General features: G+C 39.2%; 2 protein-coding genes across 4 annotated transcripts; both read right to left on the reverse strand.

Annotated features, from left to right (window-relative positions):
* Positions 1-880: 880 nt before the first annotated feature.
* LOC142107654 (phospholipase A2 inhibitor and Ly6/PLAUR domain-containing protein-like) lies at positions 881-8,023 on the reverse strand. Of its 3 annotated transcripts, XM_075191217.1 has the most exons (6): positions 7,900-7,985; positions 6,618-6,714; positions 5,150-5,266; positions 4,857-5,006; positions 2,293-2,433; positions 881-1,249 (listed from the first exon to the last, which is right to left on the reverse strand). In XM_075191217.1, the coding sequence occupies exons 3-6, from the start codon at positions 5,202-5,204 to the stop codon at positions 984-986; spliced, it is 612 nt and encodes a 203-aa protein (XP_075047318.1). In that variant the 5' UTR covers positions 5,205-5,266; positions 6,618-6,714; positions 7,900-7,985; the 3' UTR covers positions 881-983. The 3 variants fall into 3 exon arrangements, with proteins under 3 accessions (XP_075047318.1, XP_075047317.1, XP_075047319.1); XM_075191216.1 differs by lacking the exon at positions 6,618-6,714 and having other exon boundaries at positions 7,900-8,023; XM_075191218.1 differs by lacking the exons at positions 6,618-6,714; positions 7,900-7,985 and adding an exon at positions 5,741-5,773.
* Positions 8,024-14,106: 6,083 nt separating this feature from the next.
* LOC142107655 (phospholipase A2 inhibitor NAI-like) lies at positions 14,107-20,430 on the reverse strand. Its single transcript, XM_075191219.1, has 5 exons — positions 20,266-20,430; positions 18,938-19,054; positions 16,267-16,416; positions 15,808-15,948; positions 14,107-14,797 (listed from the first exon to the last, which is right to left on the reverse strand). The coding sequence occupies exons 1-5, from the start codon at positions 20,315-20,317 to the stop codon at positions 14,601-14,603; spliced, it is 657 nt and encodes a 218-aa protein (XP_075047320.1). The 5' UTR covers positions 20,318-20,430; the 3' UTR covers positions 14,107-14,600.
* Positions 20,431-20,686: the final 256 nt, after the last annotated feature.

Genomic DNA, 20,686 nt, shown 5'->3' on the forward strand with positions numbered 1-20,686 from the left:
TATATATTTTAGGTACGCTCATACATGTTTACAAGCCGGGTGGTCAGTGGTGTCACCATTTAGAATTATATACCTTCTCTGGTTCCTCTGTATCACTTACTTGGTGTCTGGAGCCCTATAATTCTCAAGCTACACAGTCGGGAAATACTTACGTACTCAGCACGCTTATAATATTTTATATTGTTACTTGTGATATTTCTGAAATACTACACCAGATGGCGTTGTTCTTCTTATTCTTCCTAGATTTTTTCCGGATTAACCATCTGGGGGTAAATGTATCAAGCTGAGAGTTTTCCGGCGGGTTTGAAAAGTGGAGATGTTGCCTATAGCAACCAGTCAGAACCTAGCTATCAGTTTGTAGAATGCACAAAATAAATGATAGCTAGAATCTGATTGGCTTTTCAAACCCACCGGAAAACTCTCAGCTTGATAGATTTACCCCCTGGTGGTAAAGGCAAGTTTGCCTTTACAAGCCATCGCCGCTTTAAATTTTAGTTGTAAACTCACGGATTTCCGGCGACTTGAAAAAATCGGAGTATAATACATTTACCCCCTGGTCTTTGAAGGTTGGCTGCCACACGAATACGTTGATGTATTTCAAGATATGACTGTTATATATATACATTTCTTCAACATAACATTTCCGTTGTTAACTTACTGTATTGGAATATTTTAGCTGTGTGGGAGTTATAGTTTGCTTGTATAAGGCAATTTAACTTCATGCACTGGTATGGTTCGTTATGGTTCGTTATGTACTACATTTTTAAACTTTCTAGGCATTTCTAGTAATTAGGATATAATTACTCTTTTCTACTGTCTAGGTGATTTTCCATTCATAATTATCAATCTCATTAACATGAAAATGACAAAAGACAGAATATTTAAAAACTCTATATACTTTTTATTTTCAAATGATTACAGATTTTATCATTTTAGAAACAGAACTTTAAGATGGGTGTGTTCAAAGATCGCACTTCCTTATTTCAAAAATACACAATTTTAGCTACTGCAATAGCAACGACGGAAGGAAACAATTGACTACTGAGCAGGCCAAAATTTTCGCTTATATCCGTAGTTAACACTTCCACGTCCATTTTACCATATGTTATCGATTCGTTGGCAAAACTTCCACTGGTGCATAAATTTGAAATGTTCACATTCATGTCACGATATGTTGCAGAATGGGTGGAGATGGAACAGATACTTTTACTGGCACATCCTCGAAAGGCAAAAGTATGGCTGTAAGGAACTGTGAAGAACAAACAACTTAGATGTTAGTAAAGAATTATTGTAACTCAAAAGTTTAAAGTAGAGTAGAAAAAGAGCATAGAGTAAAAGCTTATAAAAAAATAACATTTTCTAAGCAATATCCTTTGCTTTTCACGACAAAGATAGACCAATACATGAATCAATGTTAGTGTTCTCATTGGTTTGAGACCCCAGAATAAATCTCTCACTGATGTACATTTTCTATACATTATGACCAGGAAATAATGTAAACTGTTACTTACATGAAAAATGCCATAGACGTGTTATAACTATGTGCCTGCAGGCTGACTGGTATTAAAGTCACATATACTAAATTTGAATGCCACACAGTTTCTGCGGAATGGTTGCGTAGATACACCACAGCAAAGTAACATCACTGATTCTGCTTCACACGACATAGAAGTGCACAGAAAAATCAGTGATGTTCGGTTACCCTAGTACTTGGAAATGTCCGATGGCTCGTCGTGGGGAATTAAATTCCCTCCATGGAGTTTGTCAGAAATTATGAGGCAGCAAAAATGTCTTGATGAACATCCAGTTATACTTCTTATTCCATAGCAACATAGCATAGTGGTGTAATAGTGTAAAAGTATGGACAAGTGCGACAGTGATCCTATACAGCAGGTTTGAGCCATGTGTGGCTCAATATGGATTGTGTCCTTTGCCCCTGTATTACAATGGACCTATTAAATGTTGAAGTATTTAAAATGAGTGATGGAATATGAGAAGGGGTAGGTGTCCCGTAGTTGCCTGTCATGACAATGTAGACGATAATATCTGGTATTTCACTTTCACAAAGCTGCCTCAGCAGGAAGATGACCTATCTTGCTAAATCAATATATCGATCACATGGAATAAAATTGTGAATAATAATCTCAATTATAATCACAATTACATCTCTGATGATGAATCTGTATTATATGTGAACTAAATAAAAATGTCACCAGATTTTACGATAGGAGTTTCTTCAGGTGACATTGTGGTTGGTACAGGACAAAAAGGAAAAAATGTTACTACAATTACCGTCAATTTTATAAATTTGGTGAAGACACATATTTTCATTTCCAGTACACTCCATGGTGTCCTTAGTGTAACACGAGTCAGAATCGTATGAAATGCACTTTGGGCAGATCAGTCCATTTGCTTGAGAATTATCATCAGGTACTGAAAAATATGAAAGGGAAGCATGTAATATGTATTTCTAATTTAATTTAATTTGCTGAAAATGTGTTAATCTGAATTGAAACTTAACATAACCTAGATTGGTAATATAGAGAAGAAGACGAAGTAGAAGGAAGAAGAAAGGAGAAAAAAGAAAGAAGAAAGTGGAAATAAGAAAAAAGAAAAAAGAAAAACGAAGAAAGGAGAAAGAAGAAAGAAGAAAAGCGAAGAAAGAAGAATTATTATTATCATCTTTTATTTATATAAGGCCAAAAAAGATCTGCAGTATCGTACATGACATTTACAGTAATATATAACACACATACAACAACGATCCATAATACACTTTTAAACTAAACATAATTATGCAAAGACCAGACATTTACTGTCTCAATGGAAATGTAATGACCCACAAATTAGGAGATATTTCTTTAAATACATGACAGTGAAGAGAAAGGTCTTGACAAGAGCTGTTCATCAACTTAACTTTCTGTCAGCACACGACAGCTGATACCTCAGGGGCTCGTGGAGAAGCCAAAAGTGAGAATAAAGATGAGAAAATGCCACTGACAGTATAAAAGAGAAGGAAAAAAGAGAGAGAAGTACGGAAATAAAGAACATGTTTGAGGAAATGACAGAGAGGCTATGGGTGGAAGAGAAATTAGTTATAGAAAGTAGACATAAAAATGAGAGATAAGAGATTAATGAATGAGAAAAAAGATAGAGTTTAATAAGAGACTGGAGCAAAATTATAAGGAAGCAGTCAGCTACTGAAATTCTGTCTCTTTAATAATCAGTCACTAACATTTGTCAGTTTGCTAGTCAGTATAGGAATAATAACTTTGCCAGTCAACTAATTAATGTTTTGTCAGATAGACTGTCAGTTTAGTAAAGTATATCAGTCAGTCAGTGGGCCTACAGCGAGTCACTAAATATAAATACCAGACTGATAGATAGAAAGAAAGAAGAGTTACATTATTTAAGGAAGTGATCAGAGATAGTCAGAGAATAGAACTGGAAAAGGGTTAGTGACAAAACAGAGGAGAAATTATGAGTTGCAGTCAGGAAGTTTAGAAGTCGGAAGAGTAGTATAGGGAGAGGAGTCAGAATAGAGAGAGGAACTGCAGCAACAGTTAAAGAGGACATTATCAATGGCCCATTCATCATCCATAAAAAGAGAAGCCTAAAATGCCAACAGACAAATCTAATTGGACCATATTAACTAGACCAAAACACCAGTCAACACATGCCAGAGTTAAAAAGATAAGTGGAACCACAAGTAAAATGAACACATTGGGCCGGATTCATAAAGGAAAGTAAAGCAAAAAAAGAAGTACAATTGCTCCTGATCAAACCATGTTACAATGCATGGGGTGCAAATTAGTTTATTATTTTAGCCATAAGGAAAATACTGGCTGTTTTTTCATGTAGAACACAAATACTTGATAGTTTTATTTTTACATTGAAATTTAAAGTTGACCTAGGACATGCCCTACCCCAACTATAAATCTGTCCTCACCTTTTAACTTTACCTCCCCCTCCAATCCAACATGGTTATGCCCAGATGCAAAGTTACTACCTTTTACCCTTACTAACTGTTGCTCATTCCATCGATGGTGTCAGGCGCCGTCCCCGCACCTCCCATGGGTGCCGGAGACGGACGCCTTCTGCCCGCAGCTCACGTCCCATTGCCTAGCAACGGGACGCACTCACGTGATCGCGTCACGCATGCATGCGCGAATTTCCGCTTTTGCTCCCTAGCAACGGGGCGCTTGCCCGGCGATCAGCTGAGTCTGATCGCAGAAAACCCTCCTGCTCATTTCCTCCTGCTCTCTATTTAAACCTCACTCTGGCACCATTAGGGTGCCAGAGTATTGGTTCTAACTTGTTCCAGCATTCCTGTAGTTCCTGATTGTCTCTTGTGATACATATATCTTGGCTTGTCTGACTACTCCTCCGGATCTCCCTTTGTACTTCACTGCCCGTTCTGGTATTGACCCCTTGGACCGTTCCTGACTACTTTTTGCCTCCTCTCCGTGGTACTGCGCTTCTCTGGTTTCGACTCGGCCTGTCTGACTACGCTTCATTCATTGCACTGGTGACTATCTGGGAGTACCACGACCTGTGCACTGCACACAGCTAAGTCCATACCTCCTTGTGGGGGTCCCTGGTGAATGGTGGTGCATTAGACTCCGCGCCTCCCAGTTTAGTAGCGCCAACACCAGTCAGTGGTAATTCTAGTGAAATACGTGACAGATGGCCACTTTCACAATAAGTCATGTGAAACAAGTTACCTCACTACTTTCCAAATATAAGATATAATTTATATAGTAGAACTTTGTTAAATAAAAAAAAAAATGTGCATTAAGAAAAATCCAGATACCATTATTCTGGGATAGACCAAATCATTTAATTGATACACTTACATGTAGGTGTTGGTGGTGTACAGTTATCGGTATTACAGCAGGTAGTGCTCCTCTTCATATTGCCATTGGAAAAACTGGCAATCCCTGCTGTATTACATTGATCCAAAGGTACACAAGACATTTCATATCGATCAATGAGTTTGACGCCATCTGTACAAAAAGATTGACGAAGAAACAAAATAAAATATGTGCTAAACTGATATCCTCCTGACTTTGTCATCTATAAAAGCAGCACAAACAGTGTTGGAAATTGCAATTTATTTTTTTTAAGTTACAGACTCTGTATGATATACATGCGTTAGCTTTTGTATGGCTAGCACCACATGCTTTATCCATGGGACACGTCATGGTGCTTCCAGAACAGGAGGAAGAATCATCGCTCACACACTGATTGCATCTGAGAGAAAAACCTGCAAGTGGGAAATACAAACATAGAGCAAGGGTGTAACATGGGTACTGAGTAACAACAAATATGTTTGCATTAGAGACCCTGTACTACTGTTATCACATCAAATGCACTGGAGACATATATATATATATATATATATATATATATATATATATATATATATATATATATATATATATATATGTAAATATATATATAATATATATATTGTGGCAAAAGCCCGCTACTGCAGAAGCACACGCGAACAACTTCTTCCTTTTTATGGTGCTTTATTGTCAGGATGGTAAATGTTTTGACACTGTATACTTGCACAGCAATCTTGGAGACCCTAAACACTAGCTATACATAGTCCAGCTCTCTCTCAGGACCAGCCAGCTCACCCAGCGTTGGTCTCCCTGCACAAATGATATAAACAAGCTTTTATACCTGATACTCCTCCCCCAGTCTTAGCTTGATGGACAGGTGACACACCCACCTTCTCTTTAAAAGGAAACGCCCATCACTGGCTCTGTAATTCAAACAGACACACCCTGTCTGTTTGCTGAGAGGAAGGATTTCAAGTCATGTAAGTTAAACCAAATTTAAACTATTGCTTTTCATACATAGGTCTTTACATTCAATCTAGGGGCATTACTGCACAAATGTTTTACTCTACTTCCCTGCTTTCGCTGCATATTGCCAGCTAAATGCCTCCTTTTGTTACAATATATATATATATATATATATATATATATATATATATATATATATATATGTATATATATATGAAATCAAAAGAACTAGAAAGTGCAATAATGTGTAGTGGTTCATCTTATAATGGAGGATCGAATTATGTAGTACTGTGTACTATAAAAAATATTTACAAATAAATAAAGTGAAACAGCACGACTAACCTTGTAGTATTTTGTAAGGATATTCAAATTATAGGGAGTAACGCACAAACTTTGAGTAATAAATTCAGAGCGTTCTTTGTGTAGGTATATAAATCAACACATGAATGGCCTTGATAAATAAACTCTGATTGTATTACTTAATTTATGTGCATAAAAAATCCCAATTGCAATCGGTATAGTCAGTGTCGGACTGGCCCACTAGGGTACCAGGAAATCTCTGGTGGGCCCCACTGCCTGTAAGCCCCACCCCTTTTCCTACTGGGCAGGGCCAAGATCGTGCACCAGAGGTGTCAGGGTCAGGTTGTTTATGCCTTCCCAGGCTGGTAATATAATGGACTGCCTGGACAGACCTGAAAGAAAGAGGAGCTTTCCTCCTCATCCTTGTTTCTGCAGTCAGGGTTGGAGTTTAGGGCGTTACCCATGTACTGCAGCTGTTCCTGCTGGCTGGACCCTTCCTACCTGCTGATCGTAGACCCCTCCCATTCCCTTCTTCTTTCCTCCCATCATTCTTCCTCCTCGGGGCATGCAGAAGCTCCAAGGAAGCAGACAGCTACAGCTTATGGAGATAAAGTAATTGTGATTATTAATAACATACTGTGGGGACGGGTGTATATGTAAAAGGTTAACATGATTTAGGGATTGGTGTGTGTGTATATAAAGCGTCAACATGCCAGTGTACATGTGTGTATTTGTAACTGGTTATCATATTGAGGCTTCTGGTGTTCGTGTGTGTAAGGGGTTAATATAATGAGGGGACTGATGCATCCCCTTCTGGCTACTAGGTACGTCGTCTACCACAATCACTATTCCCAGCTTCCACTCCCCTCCCCCCATCTGCCACATTCACCCTTCCCTGCTGATGAACATCCCATCAGCTACACTCTAATTTCCTTGCTTCCAGGCACCGAATCTGTCACCCTCCCCCCCTTCTCTGCTGCCAGACACCCCAACTGCCACATTTCACCTCCCTGCTGTCACACTGGTCATCGCTGCCACCAACACACATTTCGCCTCACTTCTGACTGACCTCTTCTGCTGCTGTACCTCACCTGCCACCATTATTGGTTTTATTTTGGGGATTGAAAAATAGCCTTTCCGGTGCAAACTATTTTAAATATAGATAATATGTAATTTATATAAAACTTGTTCTAACATATTTAATTGAATACAGTTTATTTATTTTTATTTTGGTAACTTGTTAATTATATGGACGCCACTTTAGCTCGCCAGCGCTGTGCTGCTACTCACACTTGAACTGCTGTTTTAAAATCTTCCACTGCCTAACTGGTGTGATGATTTATTCACTGACTTGAGGCCGACAACTGGGGGAATTTGAAAAAAGTGGTTCAAGTGTAAGAAGCAACGCAACGTTGAGGAGCTACAGTGTACAAAAGGAAAAAAGTGAACTTTATCCCGTACATTGACCACGCTCCCTCTGGTGGCTTGTCTCTGGTGTCTGGCCATGATCCAAGCATGGGCAAGCACAGGTTATACCATAGACCCCGACCAGTGCATTCCCTTGGTGGGCCTTTGATGCCCTTGGCCAACACTGATTATAGTTAAAGAAATGTAGATAGATGGACTTTAGTAAGTGGGGGGAAGCACATCATGGAAATGATTTATCACACGTTCCAGAAGTAGCACTGAAAGTCATTCACTTCAAAACTATTTCCCAACATTTGCTCAACACACACCCAATAATACAGTTCTAGACAGATTACGGATTGTAATATAGACTTACCAGTCTCCAGGAGAGCTGAGAGGACACACACAAGTCCGAGAAGTGATCCCATGGTGGTTTGCAACTGTTGTACAATAGAAATGTAACTATCTACTGACGGGCAGTCAGTCAGTTCCTGTTACTAAATAGATAGGAAGGAGGGGCTGGGAGATCTTCCACATTCTGTGAACCACACGTAAGTGTTGCTGCAATGGTCCTGAACTAATTCTGCATAGACAAAACTGAAACTAAGTATTTAGTGGTACATTATTGTCGTGGAACAATAGGAAGCAGGAGCACACTCTAAAACAAAAACAGAAATGCTGTTGTCTTGTAAATTAGGTCATTCTTTCAAATAAATGAGTTACTTAGATAACAGTTACTTTTTTATCTTTGGTTATATGAAATGTTTTACTGTTCCTTTGAATATATTGAGGTCCTCTTGTTGAGTCAGCTGCATTTCTTAGCCCCAATTGTACGTGTAAAAAGTGTGGCTACAAAATTGTGGCCTAAAATGCACATTTTTGAATTGCTCATCTCTTCAGATAGATGCAGTTCAAAATACTGTGTAAGATCCCAGCTGCATCAAGATAGACTTAAAGCCTATCGGCTTGATGATGATGAGTAGCAATTAAACACCAATGGTTGCCAGATCATGCTGCCACTTGAAGAACTTCAAGTGCCAGCATGCAGTGGCTGTAGGGTCATAGCATAGCAATAGTAAATAACTGAAAAATTAAGAAAGGATTAGACAAATTTTTAGCCGAAAAGTGTATCCAGGGATACGACCGTTAATTAAAATGAAGGATAGTAGTGGATAGAGGGTAAAACTAGAACTGCAATATTGGGTCTGGGGGGATTTTCATAATAGAAACAGATTGTTGGTTGCTTACTCTGGGTCAATTTCAAATATAAGTGAGGGATCCCAGGAGATCCAAAATAGGTTGAACTTGATGGACTGGTGTCTTTTTTCAACCTCATCAACTATGTTACTATGTTACTATGATCATCGTCATCATCTTCAGGGGCGGATTGGCAATGTAACCTACCGGGAAAAGTCCCGATAGGCCGGCGGCCTCAGGAGGCCGACTAGGGTCTTTTTATGGGTTTATTGAAAAAAAAAGTGTGTAGACCCCCTTTCCCCCCCAGACCGGCGGGAACTTAATTACGGGAACCTGATGAATGTGCCAGACAGAATCGGACACAGTCCCATTCTGAGAGAATTCACACAAGATGTGGCAACGCATTTCGACTTAGGTTCAAACATGAATCAGGCCCTTATTACACAATAACACTAGCTGCAGTCTATTTACACCCATATCTGTATATTTAAGAAGCAGATGCTAAATCGTTAATAGTATAAAGAAATCAATAATCAAAAGAAGAGTGACTGCTCCTAAAATGAGAAACTGTGAACCTCGACAAACAAGAACAAAACAAAAAGGTTGGAAAAGTACTGACTCAAATTAGAATGTCACTCACACATATATTTTATATACTTGCTCATTTATTTTGTAAATATATACAAAAAACAACAATATTTTAGTATATGACCTCTAAAATAAAGCACTGATGACTGTAAATAAAACAAAGCCTGTATAGCGAAACGCGCGTCAGCTAATAATTATAATTACTGCTGTTTATATGAATGGTCCCCCAGATAGGGCTTATGTTAGTGGCAGCTTAATAGATTTGTACTGCTTAATAGTGTTCGTATTATTTAATAACTCTCCAATGTACAGGAGAATGATGAGACAATTGAGATAATATTGAGACAGGTAATTGGACCTGTTGCATAGATTAGGGAACTAGCTATAATGGAATGTTGTTCTAATATTAACATGATATTAGTGTCTTATAAATAGCTATTACACTCACCATTACTATATATCAACTGACTGACAATTAATCCCTATAGGGATGTAAGATACTATTTAATCTGTCCTTCTGGAGAGATAAACCATTAGAACTCACACATTGATATTACTATGTGATAGAGTTAATTTATAACTGGCAATCAAATTAAAATTCCGGGGAATGAATAATACCTGGTGCGGTTAGAATTCCTTCCAGGTGCCCTTTGTGCTGACCTCTTCTCTGTGGAGGTGGTGGTGGGAGCCTCAGTGGCGCCCCATGAATCCCAACACTCTAGGCACCTGCCTAAGGGTAGCACCGAACCTGACTGTGGAACACATGTAGCTTCTGGGTTTACAGTGGCTCAGTACTGTCTGTGCAATTGGGTTCCAATGAGTTTTATCAGTGATCCAAATGAATAAATCCCAATTTCACTCTGGGTCCCCAACATGCAATTAGAACCCGTCAGTAACCCGGGTTCCAAGTATCTGCCTAACAACCAGTGCGCTTTAATAGATTCATTGTATCATCATTAACATTTTTTTATATAGCACCAGCAAATTCCGTAGCGCTTTACAATTGTATTATTTCTTGATTTGGTCGTTCTTTTTCTTCTACATCATCATCATCATCATCATCATCATCATCATCGTTTATTTATATAGCGCCACTAATTCCGCAGCGCTGTACAGAGAACTCACTCAGATCAGTCCCTGCCCCATTGGAGCTTACAGTCTAAATTCCCTAACATGCACACACACACATACACAGACACACACACACACACACACACACACACACACACACACACATGCACACAGACTAGGGTAAATTTGTTAGCAGCCAATTAACCTACCAGTATGTTTTTGGAGTGTGGGAGGAAACCGGAGCACCTAGAGGAAACCCACACAAACACAGGGAGAGCATACAAACTCCTCACAGATAAGGCCATGGTCGGGAATCGAACTCATGACCCCAGTGCTGTAAGCCAGAAGTGCTAACCACTAAGTTCTTCACTTATGTATTTACAAAGAATTTATCATAGCACCTTCAATGTGTTTAGTGTCAAAGTGTTATTTATTGCTGTTTATAACCTATTTTTTTTTAACGGAATTTATTAGTGTGATTAAAACATATTTATTTGTTGAACGTTTATTTTTGTCAGTCAGTCTTATAGTTATTATTGTGATGATTGCTAACTCAATTCATGACATTCACTATGCTGTTACCTTATGGCAGCTGTGAGGATTGAAATAAGAATTCACTTTTTTTTTACAATGTGTATTAGTAATAATTTTGTTGTTAATAATAAGTATATTGAAATCCAACAATACAAAACTTCATTCATCCTTATTCCAATTTCTCTTTTTCCAATGTACTAAACTACACAGAGAAAATACACAGAGTTGTTTTTTCAAACTCTGGTGGAGGTAGAAATTCCACACAGACCAGATATTTTATTGTAGAATGGTTGATGAGTGTTCATCCCATTGCTAATGACGAGGCAGTTAAAGTGTTAAACTCATTTCTTCTTTCGCTAAGTAAAGGTTAACTTATTGATTTGTATCCTGTGCCTGTGGCATTGCTACTATTTATGGTGAGAATCCTGCTGAGAGATACACATACCTTACCAATATATGGCTGCAAGCCAGAATTTCTGTTTCTTCTTAAATATTTAAGCATTAGGTGTGGCTAAGACAGACCGTACACTCTAGTGCAATAAAACAGAGCTAAATACAAGACTTGGGGTAACTGTATCAAGCTGCAAGTTGCCAGTGGGTTTGAAAAGTGGAGATTTTGCCTACAGCAACCAATCAGATTCTAGCTGTCATTTTGAAGAATGTACTAAATAAATGATGACTAGAATCTGATTGGTTGCTATAGGCAACATTTCCACTTTTCAAACCCGCCGGAAACTTGCAGCTTGATACATTTACCCCCCTGGTCTGAATACTTGGAAGTTTCTGTAACAATTATTTACAGCCAGCGGGATGATAATGCATTGACAGAGGCAAATAACAACCACTTTAGGTTGAGATACAATCACAATTACCAATAAGCTGGGTACACACTGGAGCATTTTCGTTCAATAATCGGGCAAATCAGCCGACATACAACTGTATTGTATCGGAAGTCTGGTGAGTGTGTATAGTGACACCATGGGTGGAAGTTGCTCCAAAGTGTCGATTGTCGGCTCTGCTCCGCTTCCTTTATCAGTTGGAGTATCACAAGGCTCAGTCCTAGGTCCTCTGTTATTCTCTATCTACACCACTTCTCTTGGAAAACTAATAAGCCCCTTTGGATTTCAGTATCATCTCTATGCGGATGATACACAAATCTATCTATCCTCTTCTGATCTTTCACCATCTGTGTTGTCTTGCGTTACTGACTGTCTTTCTGCTATTTCATCTTGGATGTCTTCTCGCCAACTCAAAAACTCAATCTTTCAAAAACTGAATTAATAATATTCCCACCCAAAAACAGAAGCTTCCTGCCTGACATTTCTATTTCTGTCGATAACATGACCATAAATCCCACCCCGCAAGCTCGTTGCCTAGGTGTAATCCTTGATTCACAACTGTCGTTTATTCCCCACATCAACTCTATATCTAAATCATGTTACATACACCTAAAGAACAATTCCAGAATACGCACATATCTGACTCAAGACACCGCAAAAACATTAATTCATGCACTCATCATCTCCCGCATCGACTATTGCAATTCCCTCCTTACTGGTCTTCCCAAAGTCAGACTTGAACCCCTACAATCTATTTTGCACGCAGCGGCTAGACTGATTTTCCTTGCAAACCGTTATTCCTCTGCTGAGCCACTCTGTCAGTCTCTACATTGGCTGCTTGTATTTCATTGAATCCAATATAAAATTCTTCTACTAACATAAAAGGCCATCAACAAAATTGCACCGACATACATTTCCTCACTTGTCTCGAAATATCTCCCTACTCGACACCTCCGTTCTGCACAAGATCTACGTCTCTCCTCCACTCTCATCACATCCTCCCATTCTCGGTTACAGGATTTTTTCCGGGCTGCACCTACTTTGTGGAATTCCCTCCCACGCACAGTAAGACTTTCCTCTAGTCTTCAAACCTTCAATCGTTCACTGAAAACCCACCTCTTCAGACAAGGTTATGATATTCCTCAACCATCATCTTATTTTCCCTAGATTACCCTATTACCATCCTCTACACTGCTAACGCAAGACAACAACCTTCTGACCAACATTGCAACACACACAGCCCACTCAGTACTTTTACCTTTGCAGTCTGGCTGTTTCTAACTCCCATTGTCCTATAGATTATAAGCTTTCGAGCAGGGTTCTCTTACCTCTCTGTCTGTATGTATTACCCAGTATTGTCTTATTAATATTTGTTCCCAATTGTAAAGCACTACAGAATTTGCTGGCGCTATATAAATAAATGTTGATGATGATGATGATGATTTGGTGGGTCGTTCTGTTTAATATTTTCCGACCAATCACCCACCGATCATGTAGTGGGTATACAGTCATGCTTACGATCCCCTTAGAGTTTACAGAGTCGGGCTCTTTTCAGCCGATGCTAGCGATGAATGTCCCGATGAATAAATGTAGAGAGTGCTGTAGAAGGAATAATTCATTTGTTCGTTCTGAGACAGAATGTTTAGTTTCAGAGTCACAGCAGCTAACAAAATTCGTTAGGACATGTGGATAGCTATAACAATGTGGTTTTAATCAGTGTGACAATGTGACAGGAAGGAATGAATGAATATTGTGCTGTCATTCTCTGAAGACTAGAGGACCAGATGAAGGACTAAATGAAGAGCACAGATCTGAAGGTAAATCGTGTCAGTGTGTACGCATGAATCACCAGACTGATCGGACCTTCAGTCGTAAGTACAATCGTTTGAGATATCACGTTGGTCTGAAAATTCTTCAGTGTGTACCTATCCTAACACAAATCTGATCTAGCAGCTTTACAGCTTTGACATGTTAATTCATTGGGTTAACCATTATCAGCAGGCACTTAACTATCTTGGACTGTATACACAAATATTCAATATTTTATTAGCTCACGTCCTGTACATGATACAGCTTTTACGGTAGCGCCTGCGGTTATTAAACTGTATTAGTGGTGTCCTGCTGAGGAGGCCTGATATACATACTGTACCTTGGCTTCATTCAGCCATGGAATTATTATTATTATTATTATTATTATTATTTATTTTTATGGTGCCACAAAGGGTCTGCAATGCAGTACATAGAGCATGGACAAACCATATTCGACTTGTGCAAAAAAAAACCCCAAAGTGCAAATAAACCACTTTAAGTTAACAACAGGTGCATAGGACAAAAAGACTAACAGGAGACACAAAGAGGGGAGTAAGAGTGTATATATATTTTTAGTACATTTTTTACTTTAAACATGTTATATTCATCTTCCATATCACAATTCAACATTTTTGATTGTTAACTTAACTTACTGTTTTGGATGATTTTAGCCTTGTTGTTATTTTATTATATATTCTGTTTGCTTATGTTGTTTAGTGACAACTACTATTCTCAATAACTTGCTTAAGCATATTTTCCTTTAGTTCAAGCGTATATATTTTATGTTTTGTGATATATTTTAAAGTTCAAGCAATCAACAGTCATTTCTGGATAGTTAGAATATATACTTTTATAAGTATTTGTTTCTACTATATTAGTGTATTTTCTTTCAGAAGTATTAATCACATTGGCATTGAAAAATACAAAAGACAACGTTAAAGCAATATTGGACATACCTTTCATTTTAAATCTTTTACACTTTTAAACATTTTCGTGACAGAACTCAGATATGTCTCTGCTATAATTGCACTTCTTTATTTCAAAAGTACATCATTTTAGCTACTGCAATAGCAATAACAGAAGATACAAACTGACTACTGCGCAGAGCAAAACTTCCACTGGTACAGGAAAAAGACACTTTCGTATTCACACCACCAGATGTTGAGGACTTTGTGCCGAAATCACAGATACTTTTAGTGGCACAACCCCGAAGAGCCGTAGATAGTTTGGAAGAACCTGTGAAGAACATAAATCTCAGTGAAGAATTGTTGGAACATATTTGAAATAGATAAAAAAAAGTTCAGAGTAGCAGCTTATAGAAAAGTGAGATTTTCTAAGTTATACTTGATTTTCAGGTCAAAGATACAACAATAGATGTATGCAAAGCAAAATCTTTCTATAAAAATTATGACCGGAAAGATAACCATATCTGCATTCTGATTAGTATTAAATTATTCAATATACTAGTGTCAATGGAGTTTGTCAAGGATGGCAGGTCCACAAAAATGCCCTGGAGGACCACCGGTTGGATATCATCTGACTGCATTAACAAGTCTCGATGTGGTGTGAAAGTGAGAAGTCTGGACTTAGAGGACAGTGATCCTGTTGCTTTGTGATCAACCGAACAGCTGGGTCAGACCTTGTGTGGCCCACTTTAGGCTATGTCCCTCCTGGTTTACCTCCTGACATATGTTATTTTGCCCCTTTCTTTGTTCTGTTCTTACCTGTCAACATAGTATAGATTCATAGGCAAACCGAGGGGGGGGGGGTTTCCTAGTGCCTGTGAACCCCCCTCCAAGCCTGGGGCACTGTATAATTCAGGTGGCTGGACCCTGCCCCCGCTTCACACAGCTCTGCTTGAAAAGGGAGAGCTGCCTGCACCTAACAGTAGTGCACGCAGCATTGCCCATGTATATTATGGGGATAGGAAGAGTTGGAGAGCAGTCAAGCACTGTCTAAAATTATAGCTATGCCCCCATGCATGCTGGTCACGCCCACTGGTGGCGTGGTGTGGAAACCCCCCTCTGCAAATCCTGCGTTTTTCCCTGAGATTGGTATTTCACTTTCATACTAAGATAATATTGATGCCATGGAATACAAACAATCTCCAGTGCCAAGTACACACCTGATGACGTGTATTATAAGTGAACTAATTGTATGTCACCAGATTCTACAATAGGTATTCCTTCATATATGTGATACAATAGTTGGTATAGAAAAAATAACAAAAATGTTAATACAATTACCATAAATATTGTTAGTCTGGAGAAGACACATATTTTCATTTCCAATACATTGTATGGTGTCCTCCGTGTAACACCAGTCAGAATTAGCAGAAGTGCACGTTCGGCACGTCACTCCGTTTGGCTGAAAGGTATTGCCAGGTACTGTAAAATATGAAGGTTAAAACATGGAACATGTAGGTCACATAATTGTTTTCAATTTAATATGGTGAACATTTAATTTTTCTCTGACCTCCTGACAGTTGACGTAACCTACATTAGTAATACAGTCCACATCCTATATATGGAAATAATGCTATATCCTATTATATATATACATATTAGAAGCCACAGAAGAGTACAAAGCCCATATAAAGATACAAGAAGAGCACCGAAACTAAAAAGCAAAAAAAATTGTAAACAGTGCATCGAAAGGAAACCTACCACAGGGATAGAATGAAGGAATTATATTGAAACACTTACACGTAGGTGATGGTGGAGTACAGTTATCAGTCTCACAGCAGGAAGTGCCCATCTTGATATTGATATTGGGAGTGCTGATGCTCCCCGGTGTATTACAAGTATTTTTAGGCACACAACTAATGGTAAATATGTCAGTGAGTGTTATCCCATCTGTACAAAAAGAGCAATGAGTATAATAAATAAATATGTTATAAACAGTGCTAAACTGATATCTTCCTTACATTGTGTTCAGAAAAAGTTCTTAAGGAGATTCTCACCTTTAACCTTAAGATAACTAGCCCTCTCCTTTCCCAAAAATAGCAGTTGATGGTGATCCTCCTCTAGGACCACCACTATGGAACTATTTTGTAGGGTCCCAGCACTTATATATAGCTGGGACATCGGCAAATCCCTTTTGTTGCTGTTCAGATTTCTCTGGGACAGTCAAGTCGAGCTTACAATAAAATTAACTCTTCTATTTACCACTTTGCCATTTTCTATTTTTAGTTATAATATAAATGATCAAAATATTAGGACACTCACATAATAAACAATACCACACAACCAAGCTTCACAAACATTCACTTTTCATTTTCTGGTAATGCTTTAACTTAGTTCTTCTATGTTCTTTATATTTCTCTCCTCACTAAGTTCCAGAAGGAAGGACCGCACAAGATCGTGGTCCGTTAGATGTTTCCATCCTCTTTGGATTTTCCCACTCTTCTGTTTGGCGAATCTATCTATCCTTACATTACTGTCTTTCATCTATGTCTCTGCCGACCAGACCTCCATCCATTGATCATCCTGGTAACACTTGGTAGCACTTGCTTCCAGTGCTCGAGCCTCTCAGCCTGAGGAGAACATGTTCTGGTGATGGGTGAACACATTTGCCAGAAGAGTATTTAAAAATAGTTTTTGCTCATTACTCTCCATGTCCCTTCACATTGCCACATCACCTGGTCCATATGCCAATCTAAGCTGTTCAACTTGTTCATACTGTCACTTCACCGCCCTATCTGCCCCGCCCTAGAATTTAAGCTGTAATTAGCAGCATTCTCTCTATCTTCTGTCTCATGTCTGTCCGCCATCTGTATACCTCATATGACCCTTTTCGTGTCCGATACTGAATTTCTCTGTGTTCTAGTAATTACATCTGTGCATTTTATATTCAGCTCAGGAGCTACTGAATCTTTGGCACCATACAAATAAATGATGAATGATGATGATTATCGGATTAGCCGTTATTTCAGGCTTCCTGATTGAATCTGAGTGAATGGAGTTTCAGTGTTATCTCTCTTCTCATCTTCTTTTTATAAAGGCTCCTATCACATTATTACAAGAGAGTCCCCTATGGACGAACGCAATTAAATAGTGACAGTGTGGCACTCGAGCTTGCACTTACCTGAAGGGGTTAACATGGGATGTAGACCCGACCAATAATGTGGAGGGGAGGGTCTTGTGTATCTGTATAGTATGCTGCACATCCTGGTTTGAGTCACTCTGCTGGCAAAATCCCTCCCACCCAAGCTATTTTAAGTAAGTTATCAAGTCTAGTGGTTGTTGGTTAAAACCAATTATAGGGCTTAGATTCAGGTAGTGGGGAGGAAGGCACTGTGATCAGCGGCTGATATATACGGCTCTATCATGATTGGCCAGAGGTATCTGTCCCCCTACGAGGCAACGGTAACGCTTGTCCCTTCAGTGGCGAGGGGCCTTGCCCGGCTCAGTGAGGGAGGGTGAATGAGCAGTGAGGTGAGTGCAGTTTAGTCTGACGCCAGGTTAGGGCCGGCCAAGCAGTTGGGGTCATGAGAGGAGTGGGTGGACTTAAGGCGGTACGCCATGTCCACGCTTGGTTACGGGTATCAGCTGGGGCTGATCCGCAGTGCTCTTTCTCCGCCACCAAGATAATTAGGTTATAATAAAATACTTTAGTTTGCCACTTTACCTAGGTCTCTGTGTCTTTATTTTATATAAGTTGGTTATCATATTTAACAGTGGCGCACGCAGGGGGGGGGGGTTTCTGAGTCTCCAGAAACCCCCCCTGCACTAACTAAGTGGCCACCATAGCGGCACTGTCCTATACAGCAGCCGCGGCACTGTCAAAGGAGCGTCCGCGGCAGTGCTGTATTGTATACAGCACCGCCGCTTCTTTGACAGCGCCGCGGCTGCTGTATAGGACAGCGCTGCCGAAACGGAGCTGCTGCGCATGCGCTGGCACATGCGCAGCAGCTCTCTCTCGTTTTTTGTTTTTGTTTTTTTTGGGGTCAGGGGGGGGGAACCCCCCCTGACAATCCTGTGTGCGCCCCTGTTTAAGGTATGGTGAAGGTGATGAAGGGCATACACGGTGAACTATTTATGCAAATATTTCTCAACAGAATCACTTGAATGAATTGATATTTGCATGCAAGACTTGTGAGCCAATGTTTACTCACTTGATGTACTGTGAATGCCAATGCTTAGACTGAACCCCACCTAGAGTGTTTTGCACAGGCTTGTTTTCTTCTCCGAATACACCAAGTAGACAAAGCTTTGACTCAGAGCTGTACTATGCTAAGAGAAACTCCCACTAACTTGTCTTAAAATCTTAAATTGGACCATTTGTTTGCAGCATACATGTCATAGCATGTGTCAAATTCAGCAGATTCATTTATTCAACTTTTTTTTTATAAGTCACAGATCCTATAGAACTTACTTGCTGTGGTTAATGCACGACTGCCTCCACAAACATTATCCGCAGGGCACGTCATGGTTGTTCCAGTACAGGAGCCAAAATTATTGCCCGCACAAACTTTGCATTGGAGGGAAAAACCTGCAATTGGAAAAAAAACAGAACAGGGAAGAGAAGTACAATGAGGATTCTGGGTAGCAAATATTTGTCCTCTACAGATGTTGCGCTAACAGTGATAATGGGAGACTTGGTTTCCTTTGCGTGCTCCTGTCTGCACTTCAAGTACACAAGGGTGTGAATTGGTTCTGAATAATTTGACTGTGATGTGTGTTATGGTGCCCGATACAGGGAAGTCAGATTGTAAGTTCCATTAAGGTATATATAGGATGAAGGGGATTTCTTATAAGCGCTATAATCAATCAGCAGTGTTTAAAGTGGTCATAGACAATTGTAAAGCGCTACTGAATATGATGGCGCTATATAAATACATGATGATAATGATGATGATGATGATAGCAGTATTTTAATCAAGTGTTCAAAGCTCTCCATAAAAATCGGTCTCCAGTTGAAGTCTGTGATATCTGTCACACTAAGCGTTCCTGGGGCTCGTTATAAGCTGTGAGCTGTAAAAACGCTGCTCTTTTTCAGCTGTGTGTAAACAGACTATAAAAATTATACTTTAGCACTTCTGAAGCTGGAAAAGCCATAGGGTGAAAATTTCCCATGTTCTGCTACACTTACACATAGAAACATAGAATTTGATGGCAGATAAGAACCACTTGACCCATCTAGTCTGCCCATTGTTTTTATTAACCTTTAATAACCTCAAACCCTGTTGGATCCTTTATTATTTATAAGGATATCCTTATGTCTATCACAAACATGTTTAAACAGCTCTACTGTATTAGCCTCTACCACATCTGAGGGGAGGCTATTCCACTTATGCACTACCTTTAGTGCTGCAGAGATGATACATTTTCAGCCATAAAGCTGTGTATCCAGTATCTGCTAATTATCTTATTAGACCTTTGGGGATTTAAGTTTAGGAACAGAATATAAATCAACTTTTTTGTGTCAGTGTAATTGAATGATAGCTGATGTACCCAGCAAAGTATTATATTCTGTTTTTTCTTTCTATAGTAAACCATGACCTCATTCCTCACACACATACACAATGATTTCAGAGAATAGCTGAATACACATAAAGTTTGGGACATCAGACTTCCCAGAACAGCACTGACATTCTCTCACTGTAATACTAGATTAAGATATCTGCCAAATACAGACCCAATATCTAGAGGTGATAGAACAGGTCGTTGTAAGTCAGATTATGGATTGTAACACAGACTTACCAGTCGCTGTGAGAGCGGAGAGGACACACAGATATCCGAGGAGGGATCTCATGATGAAATGTATGTGATGTACGCTAGAAAACGGTTCACTGCAGTGTAATCAGACAAACCCTATTTGGAAATAGTTCTGGAGGAAGGTGGGGCTGGAATAACTTCCTCTTTTTCTTCATGATTCTTTTTTCATTCCAGAGGGTTTTCTGTATATACAAAACAGAAACATGGAGATTAATGGTTTTAAAAAAATAAAAATCGAGAAGAAACAGGAGCAGACACACAGCTGAAAAAAACAAGAACTTACACTTAAGCTACAGTAAATAGAATATACAGAAATGCTCATCTTGGTACATTTGGCCATTCTCTGACAATAATGAGGTTCTCTGCAGTATACGTATGTTCTTGAAAATTCAGGGGGTGCTCCTGC

Source organism: Mixophyes fleayi, chromosome 11, assembly GCF_038048845.1.
Source record: "Mixophyes fleayi isolate aMixFle1 chromosome 11, aMixFle1.hap1, whole genome shotgun sequence".
NCBI lineage: Eukaryota > Metazoa > Chordata > Amphibia > Anura > Limnodynastidae > Mixophyes > Mixophyes fleayi.

Bases quoted from the DNA above. Each gene is read 5' to 3' on its own strand.
- LOC142107654 (XM_075191216.1), bottom strand. From the start codon at position 7,951: ATGGGATCACTTCTCGGACTTGTGTGTGTCCTCTCAGCTCTCCTGGAG. The intron at 5,267-7,899 runs GTAAGTCTATAT...TCCCACTTGCAG, and splicing joins CTCAGCTCTCCTGGAGACTG to GTTTTTCTCTCAGATGCAAT. The intron at 5,007-5,149 runs GTATATCATACA...CTTTTTGTACAG, and splicing joins CCATACAAAAGCTAACGCAT to ATGGCGTCAAACTCATTGAT.
- LOC142107655 (XM_075191219.1), bottom strand. From the start codon at position 20,317: ATGAGATCCCTCCTCGGATATCTGTGTGTCCTCTCCGCTCTCACAGCG. The intron at 16,417-18,937 runs GTAAGTTCTATA...CTTTTTGTACAG, and splicing joins TCGTGCATTAACCACAGCAA to ATGGGATAACACTCACTGAC. The intron at 15,949-16,266 runs GTAAGTGTTTCA...CATATTTTACAG, and splicing joins TACTCCACCATCACCTACGT to TACCTGGCAATACCTTTCAG.